The 10,777-nt window shown below is 37.6% G+C and overlaps 1 protein-coding gene across 2 annotated transcripts in view; it reads left to right on the forward strand.

Annotated features, from left to right (window-relative positions):
* Positions 1–10,289, forward strand: part of usp10 (ubiquitin specific peptidase 10) — a 30,701-nt gene extending 20,412 nt beyond the window's left edge. For both annotated transcript variants that reach the window (XM_051114739.1, XM_051114740.1), the window contains 4 exons: positions 580–745; positions 1,117–1,261; positions 3,350–3,415; positions 6,457–10,289. In XM_051114739.1, coding sequence (XP_050970696.1) covers positions 580–745; positions 1,117–1,261; positions 3,350–3,415; positions 6,457–6,644 — 565 coding nt within the window. In that variant the 3' untranslated portion in view covers positions 6,645–10,289. The remainder of the gene's footprint in view (positions 1–579; positions 746–1,116; positions 1,262–3,349; positions 3,416–6,456) is intronic.
* The last annotated feature ends 488 nt before the right edge of the window (positions 10,290–10,777 follow it).

A 10,777-nucleotide genomic window follows, 5' to 3' on the forward strand; every position in this document is an offset into this window, starting at 1 on the left:
GTGTTTTCAGTTATTTAAATCATTTAATATTTCTATGTTCAAAATGTTATATTTAAAACATTAATCTTAACATAGGTTTATGGATTTGATTGCACTCATGCCACCTTTGAGCCTCATTAAACATGAAAATACACCTACAAGCCATTTTTGTTTTTCTGTGCCACCTCTGTAGTACAAATTTTGTTAATCCTGATTTCATTTGATTGGTAATTTTATATATATATATCTAAAAAATCTGACATAAAAGATGACATACTTTTAATAAAATTAAAAAAAAAAAAAATGCCATTACTAAGGTAAAATAAAATTTCCCTGTAAATCACTTCCCTGCAAATATCACCTTGTAATGGGAAGGCTAATTCTGATTTTTTTAATCAGATGTTGATTATTAATTGGGTGCTCCTGAAATTTTGACTGTGCTTTAAATTTTAAAAGAAAATTAAGTGTAGAGCCCTGGATAATGTGGTTAATTTCTTTAATATTGTTTAGTTTGACCTTTTATGTTGTTCTTGTAACAGGGGGTAGTAGTTTACAACTTCATTTGATCTAAAATTGGTTAATTTTTTTTTTTTTTAATAGATCTGTGGTATACCAGCAGAGCTCAAAAGAATCAGCCACCTTGCAGCCCTTCTTCACGCTGCAGCTGGACATCCAATCAGAGAAGATCCGCACAGTCCAAGAGGCTCTGGAGATATTGGTGGCGCGGGAGTCCGTTCAGGGCTACACCACTAAAAGCAAGCAGGAGGTGTGACTCACTAACAGTAAACATAGTCTCCCCACAGATATGTCTGCTAGTTTTCTGTGAGCTGTTGACGTAGCTCCCTATACTGCTGCTGTGATGTTTCCCCTTCAAACCTGAGGTGGATTTTAATGCCAATACTGCAAGATTTATTTAAACAATTCTAACAAGTGGACAACTACTAAAACAAATTTATTAAACATTGTGAAACTTGTCCCTCATTTGTGATGTGTAGCTGCTCAAATATTTGTTTATTGTGCCATAGCTCAGGGCTAATTAATAAACTTCATATTTAGATGGGATAGGAGAAAGTATTGTTGATGCTGATTAAGTTGAAACCTGTGGCTGATTTCCTGCCCTCTTTGTCTGCTTTTTAGATCGAGATCAGCCGGAGAGTGACTCTTGAAGAGCTTCCTCCAGTGCTGGTGCTTCACCTTAAGAGATTTGTCTTTGAGAAGACCGGTGGATGTCAAAAACTGGTCAAGAATATTGATTACCCTGTTGATCTGGAGATCAGTAAAGGTGCTTGTTTCATTTTTTTACTGTTTCAGTATTTTACTATCATACTATGTCACGTTGGTTGGAATTCACTGACTGTTAAATTAGATTGTATTATTTCGGTAGCGCTTATTTTTTTACTGGGTGACTTCACGTGGAAAAAAAAAAAAAAAAATCCTATTTTCTGCCAGATGCATCCCGTAGTTGCTTAGTTGCTGCTTCTCATTTTATTTTTAGAGTAATTTCTAACTACTAGGGCTTTTTTTTTTTTTTTTTTTTTTTTTTTTCTCTTCAATTTAATTGATTATTTCGATATATATTGCCATGTTTTTTTTTAGAAATCAAGGAATCACGATTTTGAAATGTTACCAAAAGTTAGAATGCTTTGACAATATGCCAATGATAACAATACAGAGAAAAGAACAATCTGACCACATGTTGGCACAAGTGATTAACCACTCAAGTGTGATGTGCTCATATTGCTCGGCGTCATTCACACAGAATGCGCTTTTGTGTTGACAAAGATGCGACGTGGGCAGTGGAATAGGAAAAACGTGAAAGATGCGTGTGAACTACTTTTAACATGAGCGCCACGTTTTTAGAATGCCGTTTCATGCATGAGACTCTGCAAGAGACGCGAATGCAACAGTCAAGCGCGCCCATGTTTACATTGGAAAAACAATGGAATAGCAGCGCAATCACATAAAAAAAACCTGTAAAGAACTACTGCTGTACGTCAGATATTTCATGTTTGCATCATGATGACAGGCTGAAAGCTGCTGTTCATTGTTTTTACACAACATTTATATTTAATTATAGTCTACTGGTGTTTAGTCTCGCATAGCCATAACTTCAGACTGACGGCAGAAGGTCTGGGAACTTGGCTGATTTGAATGGCCAAGGCCCGCCCAAGAGGCCATATGACTGATAGGTACAGCAACCAATCACGTTTCATTTTGTGCCGCATCATGTTTAGGGGTGTGGAAATGTCGCCTCAATAACACACCGGTGTGTAAAACTCTTGACCATACTTTAAAGATGGTATGCCGTGAACTTTACATTTTGCGCACATTTTTGAAAATCCATTGTTTAGTGGATCCTGATAAGTGCTCGTTGTCACAGTTGTAAACACGATGGCTTTCTTCTTTCATGAGGGGGTTTGGTGCCACAGCATTTTTGTTCACATTAAAGAACGCAACACGCACATCTTTCGGAAATCTTGTATAATCTAACCAATCTGATGACTACTTCGAAACTCCTGAAGTGTTTCCATCTAAGTCTGCCTTATGCATCAAACGTTTAGCCAGCGTTCCGTTGGCGTGACGTCTGAGGCTGAGTGTTATACCTTCAGTCATTTTGAATTTGAATTATCTTGATTTTTGGCAAGGTTTTTTTTTTTAAAGCATTTTCCATATAGTATTTCTTAATATATATAATATGTGTAAGACAAGTTTGTTCAAGATGTAGTTGTAGTTCATGCATCTATTCCGCAAAGATATTTAACAAGTGATTTAACATTTACACCTTGTTGACAACTTCATGTGTGGTGCACTTAGAATAGAATAGAATAGAATAGAAAAAACAAGATTTTAAATGTTTTGCCATATCACCCAGCCCTGCTAACTACTAAATATTTGAAATAGTGCAAGAGTAAAACCTTTACAAAGCATGTTATAAGCTTGCCATGACATCTGAGATGGTTGTATTACTTTGGTGTTTTCTAGCTTCTCTAGCGTCTCTCTTCTTTCACTCAGTTTTAATATATTGTTCCAAGGTGATAACCCATTACTTTGAAAATGTAAATTTAATGTGAGTGTGTTTGAGCAAAACTTTATATGCTTCCCACTAAATATGAACCTGACCAAAATAAACCAGCTATTGTGAATAACTTCCTGCTGATGAAAGTAGGCTAGATGTCAGTCTGCGTGTTAGTTCATCTGGAACTAACACTCTTCAAAACAGCTCTGGATTCAATTTATTAATTTGAGTGTTTCTTCTCTTTTTGTGTGTGATGCTGGTTCTCAGAACTATCAAATGGATCATGCTAATAGTTTAAGTTGGCCATCTGTAAAACTGCTGCTGTATATTAAAATGATTCATCATGATTTTCAGATCTCCTGTCACCGGGGGTGCGGGGCAAAACTTTGAAAGGCCAAAGAACCTACAGGCTCTTTGCAGGTATGTTTTTGTATGTTTTATTCATTTTTTAAACTGCGACTACACAAAGTGTACTCTTTACGGTGCATTTGCACTGAGTGCTGAATTCTAAACAGTCTTAACTAAAAATCAATAACAGCTGTGTTTTGGTCCATTCTGACTGTATCAAGTGACAACAGCATCTCTGGTGCTTTAGTGGTCTAGATGTTAACTTGCACATGAATGACATTTAAGAAATAAAAAAAAAAAAACTTCAGCTGAGTCACGGGCAGAAGTATGTTTAAAGAAATAGGGCGTAGACAGCTAGGCTTGTTTGCTATGAGCTTCTGTACACATTGATGATACAAGAATGGCCCTCAGCTATACAGCCTGGCATAACATCCCTTTACTGGTGATTTGTTATTTGGATCTTTGCCACAGTGAGATAATCCTGTTTTATATGAGCTTACCTGACAGGCCTATGTGCAAGTGCTTTTATTGTGGCTTCCAGCAAGCTGTCATCAAGACATAAACCTCCATCCTTCCAGAACCTTCCTATTGCTGACTAGTTAGGCCTTGTATTTCTCTTCTCTGCTCCCACACATGACTTACTGACCTGTTTAAACACACATGGTCTTCCCTTATGGGAGATGTTCACCTTTTCCCCCCACCTCCATTGTAGTTTATTTTCCTTTCTGAGGGGAAAAATGACTCCCTGCTTGTCAAGAAGTAGCCTGTCCAGCAACCCCTAGCAACAGTTGCCATACCAATAAATTTCCCTTAAGCCTCTTTTCTGAATTTTTTTTTTTTTCCCCCAATGTTTGAACATCTGCTATGGATGGAAAATAGAGAGATTATTGTCTCTAAACTTTTCATTTAATCGTCTGTGATATAGCACACGATATTTATCCTTTCCTTACCGTAAACGTTACTGGCAGCCAAGCATTTACTGCAAGAAATGTTGAGTGTGTCCAATCAAGTCTGTATTCTGCCAGTTTTCCTGTGCGATTGATGTTAGAGCGCCATTAATTATGTAGGGCTTGTTATAGTATATACTGTCTGAGAAGAGGTTTATAAAGAACCTAAATTAGTCTAAAGGTTGTTTACACTATTTTGGCCTGTGAAGCGTGTACAGATTTTAGCTAACAGACACTACAGGTACTCAAAGTTGGATATTTATGTAAAAACACATGTTTTTTTAGGAACCCATCAAATCCCCTGATTATGTGCTGGGGTTGTTTAATAAGTGGGGTAGTTTCATCTGTCAAGCTTTTGAATGTGGAGTGGTCCAGATTGCCCATTAACCAACAACTGCTTATATTTGCTGCTATAACTAAAATATTAGCACTGTGCTTATCACATTTGTCATAAAATACAATTATGTTTGATGTGGTAACAATGTATTAATGCCTGTTTTTTTTAAATGCTCTCCCAATAAAATGCTTCTAGTCAAATTTTCTCTATTTGGGACTCAAAACAGATGATTCATCAGTGTTGTGTAATGTGAAGCTGTTTTGCATTAATGCCAAACTTGATTCAAAAACAGTCAAACACAAAGGAAAAAAGGATTCAGGATTCATTATAAAAAGCCAATATATGCACACCTCTGAAAGCATGAGGTAACTTGTAATGCTGGAGGTTGCGATATTGAGCACGTTTACACGCACACCATTACGCTTCTGACGCGCAAAAATCAGATTATTGAAGTAACACGTTGTTCTGGTTTACATGCAAATCAATAACCCAGAAATCTAAGTAAGCTGCGAAGAGACTTGTAATAAATCAGTTTATTTTCCAGTAGTGATGTCAAAACATAATTTGCCTATGTAACTCTGAGTATTTCTTTTGTTGCGTCAGCTGTCCTTATTAAATAAGGACTTTAACCACTTTAATGGTTTCATTAAGTTTTAGAAAGAATATCTAAATTAATTAATTTTGTATTTAAAATTCAGAAATACTGTGTGTTTACATATTTTTGGTAAATACATTTTGGTACATTTATTGGTAATTTTGGTAAGAAATTTATAAAATTATTTTCAGAAATACTGTATTTACATATGTTTGAGTAGTAGTGGTAGTACTAGTACTACCTGTTTGTATAGGAGATGACGGTAGTTTTTCTTAAAAGAAATGGTAAAATGCTCATCAAGTGACTCTTAGCAATTCTAGATTGTGTTCATGTACTCGTATATTGAGGTGGCACAGGCTGAAAACACAAGCGTTACACGGGCTTCAGTATGTGTAGTAAACGAAACCATGCATTTACACCATTCACTCATATAGTCATTCAGAACATGTAGCATTCATATTTGAAATGGGTTTTTTTGCACCTTAATATTCACAGACACTAGACCATATCATGTTTTGATTTAAGTGTGCCGACCTACTTTTTTATTAATTTGAATTCCATGCAATTCCGCATTATACAGTAAATTCCATTTCTATGTCTGGTTTTCGTTTTTGTTTTCTAAATCACGGAAGTCACAGGGCCCTAGGTGAGGGGCGAAAATCTAGCTGTGATGATTGGTTGATGCTTAAGCTGCTTATGAACTTATTTTTAATAAAGGAAAATGTGTCAATGCTATTTCATGGCCCATGTGCATTGTCAGCTTATGAAGCATAATCTGTGTTGCCAAGTCCGCGGTTTTTCCATGGAATTTGGCTACTTTTACACTGTTGCCGCGTGTAGTTTTTGATGTCTACGGGTTGAAGCTTCCCCAGTGATGTCATGTTTAGCCCCTGAAATGCCAATTTACCAGGGGAACCCTGACAAAACATTTATTTCTTTATTTTATTATTATGGGTTAGTTTTGAGTAGCAATTGGGTGGGTTTTGTTGTGAAAACCCGACAACCCTGAGCATAAATGGGTTAAGAACGTGCATGTAAACGCACTCATTGTTTGGCTACTGTAAACTGCTAAACTTCTGCTGCCTCTTGATTTATTTTCGACACATCTGGCTCTGTATTTTCACGCAGCTACACAAAAATATCTACCTCGCTGAGTGGCAGCCACATCTTTTGGTGTAAATTTGAGTACAAATTAATTTTTTTTTTACATGCTGAATTCTTTGTTTTTCCGCAGTCGTCTATCACCATGGGAACAGTGCCACGGGTGGCCACTACACTACAGATGTCTTCCACATCGGTCTGAACGGCTGGCTGCGCATTGATGACCAGGCGGTGAAGATCATCAATCAGCATCAGGTGGTGAAGCAGACTGCGGAGCGCACTGCCTACCTGCTGTACTACCGTCGTGTGGACCTGCTGTAGAATCTATACTCGTACACACAAACACGCTCACACACACATGCATTCAAACACACGTTTACATGCAAACACGCACACAATCTCACACACACACACAAAACCACGTGTCTCAACAGGAACACTGCCCAACTTCACGATTGTCCTTTTCCCCTCAACCCTGCTATTCCAGAGAGCCAGCTTTTCCAACTTTTTTCTTTTTCTTTCTTTGTCTTTTTTTTTTTTTTTTTTTTTTTTTTGGAAGAGGAAAAGACATCAGACGTATCTAAAGACTTTCCTGTAATGGTGTTTTCCCCCTCCGAGCACGGTCTGGAGAAGCCGAGGGGAGAAATGTTAGCACTGCAGAACGCTCCGGTTCGGAGAGACGGACCTGAATCACTGCAAATGTCCACAGCCTCGTGCCGACTGGCCGGAGAGGATCCCGGCTGAAAGAACTCAAACAAGTTAAGGCTGATGGACTGCTGGAGAAAATCATTCTTTTTCTTTTGTTTTTGTTTAATCTACTTTTTTTAAATGGCATAGGAAAAAATATGAAGTGTTTTGCCTTTTTAGCAAGAGGAGTTGTCGGCCTAACTTGCAGCAGTTAAGTGGAGCCTGTTAAATTCTTGACTAGAGCATCAGCGTGGCCCAACACCAGCAAGCTACCAAAATTTGTGTCGATCTCAATGTAGGAGTTTGTCGACTCCACAAGCGAGACACTCCACCACCACCACAACCTCTTCTCTCCCCCATTTCTCTCAATCCTGATGCTTCAGATCTATATTACACTCGAGTCATGGGAGAACAAATATAGCGGTTGGGAGAAAGGGTGCTGCAGTGTGCTGAAATGGTAAAAACCAAAACAAGAAAAAAAAACAAATTGGCTTCTTGGTTTTGAGACCTTCAGTGTGATTTTTTTGGGTGTAGGATTAGAATGACTATCTTACAATTTTAATGCGCTTTAGGATACAAATGATTACAAAAGCTTTGTGCACGTTAAAAATAAAACCAGTCGAAAAAAAGGCAGATGTGCGTCGTTAGCACATTTCTTGCAGATATTTAAGTTTTAAAAGTATTAAATGCAAAAATCTTGGCGGCGGTCACCTCGATCAGCTCCCTGGGGGGGGTTGCGCTTGTTCTTTAGGCTTTTTGCGTACTTTCACGCTGGCGAGACTCCATCATGAACATTGACTCGCGTTTGTGTTTTGTTGTTTTTTTTTTTTTTTTTTTGGTCCCCTCTCGCCATTTTTCATTCGTTCTGTTCATTTGAGTAAAGTGTATCCACTATCCACTGGCTGCCTTTCGATGTCAGTAGAGCAGCAAGAACTGAGCCACTCCTGCCAAGTTTCGAGAGGGAGCTGTGTTGAGATACATCTGGTCTGCATCTCATTCTGTGTGTTAGCCCGCTCTGAGCAGTCAGCCTGTAGTATTTATACACGTTGAGGCTCCGTGTGCAGCTCTGAGGATGATATCTCAGAATGGGTAGCAAGAAATGTCTCTTACTGCAGTTAATTCGCTGCGTTGCCTGAAGTGCAACGGCAGATGCGCACAAACAGCAAATCATGTTTGTGTCTGTTTTAGAGACCTTGCTTCATAAATATTATACCTGATTGTATTTTGTTGATTTGAGTTTTTCTTCATTCCCCATTCGCTTTTTCTGTTCCAATTAAATTGATATTTTGAAAGGCAATGACCCAAGGTTAAAGCACAACGATGAATAAAGTTATACAAGTACTATGCTTGACCTTATTTATTTCATTTGGACTTTTTTTTGTAATTTAAATTCAATTTTCCACACAATAAAAGCATCACTGATATGAAAAATTATTTTTATTTAACAGCTAACACCGTAACACTGCTCTGCTTTCCTAGGCCCAGAAATGATAGACTTTTTGCATCTTCTGCACTGAAAATCTTGTTAAACAGCTGAGATTACTACAAACTTTGTTTGTAGCTGAAATCATCAAATGAGCTAAGTTGTTAAATAAAAGTGGTTTGAATGACGAGTGTTTGAAAACTCTGCACACATTCTTGTTCATCACCCTATTACTGAATATACCTCTAATAACTGGGAATGTTTCAGGCTTGGTATGTCCAATCTTTACACAAGCGATACGTGCATTTTAGGCCCTCACAAATGCGCACACGTTTTGTTGTTGGCGATTGTAAAAGTCAACACGTCGCTTCCAGGAACAGATCCTTTGAGCTGAGCTCTTCACACAGTCCTGCCTCTGACCACAGGTTAGGCTGGTGTGAACTCATCTTTCCACTCTAGAAATGCAGAGCATGAATTTCACATCCATCTGAATGAGCTTATTTTATCCCGGCAACACGAGTACAGTCGGAATCTTCCTTCGAATCGGTATAATCGTGGTTTCATTTACAGTCGTTTGAAATGTCTGATTTTGTTGTGTACATAAAAGGTCTGTTTTTCCTTTCAATTGCTTGATCACAGTTGCCAAGTCGTGTGCCCTTTTTGAATTTCTTGAATTTGGTTTATTTGAATCTGCAGAAGGACATGTGAAACCAAAGGATACAGAACTTCTATATAAACAGACACTGTTGCCTCTTACGATTGTTAGGAGATAGAAGTGTACAAGTATTTTTTTTTTTTTTTTTCCCCCCCCACAACCTCCCAAACTTTGACGTCTTCACATGCACCATTCAAGAACTTGACCTGAATTCAGTTGACTTGCTGACTCATCACCAGAAGAAGCTTTTGGAAAAAAAAAAAAAAAATCACCACTGTTCCCGACTGTTGGTTTTAATGTGTTGATGCCTATTTGGACCCATCTGATGCACTCATCATGTCTTGTTTGTTTCTCTTGTCTGGAGATCTGGTTTTCATGTATTGGTTTGACTCTTGAGACAGTTTCTTTCTCTTCCTTCAGGGAAAGTCCTGGTGTATAGTTCAGATGCTGTTTGTCTTTTCAGTTTGTGCTTCCTAACCCTTGTGTCTGCCGAGATCTTGATGCGTTGGGAAATTGAGCTAAATACAAACTATATGCTGTGTCTCATCCTTGGCCTTCAGCCTTCTACTTTTGTCAATTGTTCAAATAAAAAATAAATTGTGGCAAAGCTTTATTTCTACAGCGGATTCAAATACGAAGCCTTTCAAACGAGGCTGTAGCCTTTTCCACCGCATGTTGCCCCCTCTCTTGAGGAATGTGCAGCGTAAACCACGAGCAAACATGAAATAGAAACCGATCCTTGCTATTCCTCTTTAGCATGTATTGTAAACTAACCAAAGTAGGTTGAATTTCAAAACTGCTTTTCTTTGTGTGTTATTCCACATTTCTGCCATAGTTCTGAAGTTCTCTGTCTGACCGTTCTGCATGCACTTGTGGCTCAGTTGGCTGCCTGTTCGTCCAGTGTGCAGTTTCTGGGTTACATGGCCTCATGGTTTGTCTTGTAAAGGCTGCCTCATCACTTGTAGGAAAAGCGCTTCTCCACACAGGTTTGGTCATTGCTTTTAAACATGCAATCAAATGTGGTATTTTCATTGTTAGCATCATAATAGGGTTTAAGATTTGGTACAGGAGCTGCAATCTAGGGTGGATGATCATAACCAGAATGTATTTGGATCATGCATATACTGGCATTGATGTATTATTGGTAGAGGTTACATTTATGTATTTAAAGCTAGTTCTCCAAAAAAAAAAAAAAAAAGTACACTACATGAAATTCACTGCGTTAGATATTGCAAGCCAAGTGGTAATAATTATTATTTTTTAAATGTTAATTTTAAATTAAAAAGTTTATTTTAATAAACATGCTCCCATTTAAATGTTTGGAGTCAGTGAGGTTTTTAAAAGTTTGGGTGTTATGCTATTTGATCAACTGCAATCAGAAACATAATTTTGGAGTTATTACTATTTAAAGTTTGTTTGTTTTTATTATTATTATTATTTTTTTTTTATTATTATTATTATTATTATTGTAGTACACTTAAAAAATGTATTCCTGTGGTCAAAGCTGAGCTGTCAGCATTATTACTCCAGTTTTCAGTGGGACATGAGAAACATTCTAACATGCTGATTTGCTGATCAGGAAACATTGATCAGAATACTTTTGTGGAAACAGTGACACTTTTTCAGGATTCTTCAAATAGAAGTTAAGTTTTTAAAGATTTATTTGAAATTGAAATACTAATGTTGTAA

This window comes from Labeo rohita, chromosome 7 (genome assembly GCF_022985175.1).
Source record: "Labeo rohita strain BAU-BD-2019 chromosome 7, IGBB_LRoh.1.0, whole genome shotgun sequence".
In the NCBI taxonomy this organism is placed as follows: domain Eukaryota; kingdom Metazoa; phylum Chordata; class Actinopteri; order Cypriniformes; family Cyprinidae; genus Labeo; species Labeo rohita.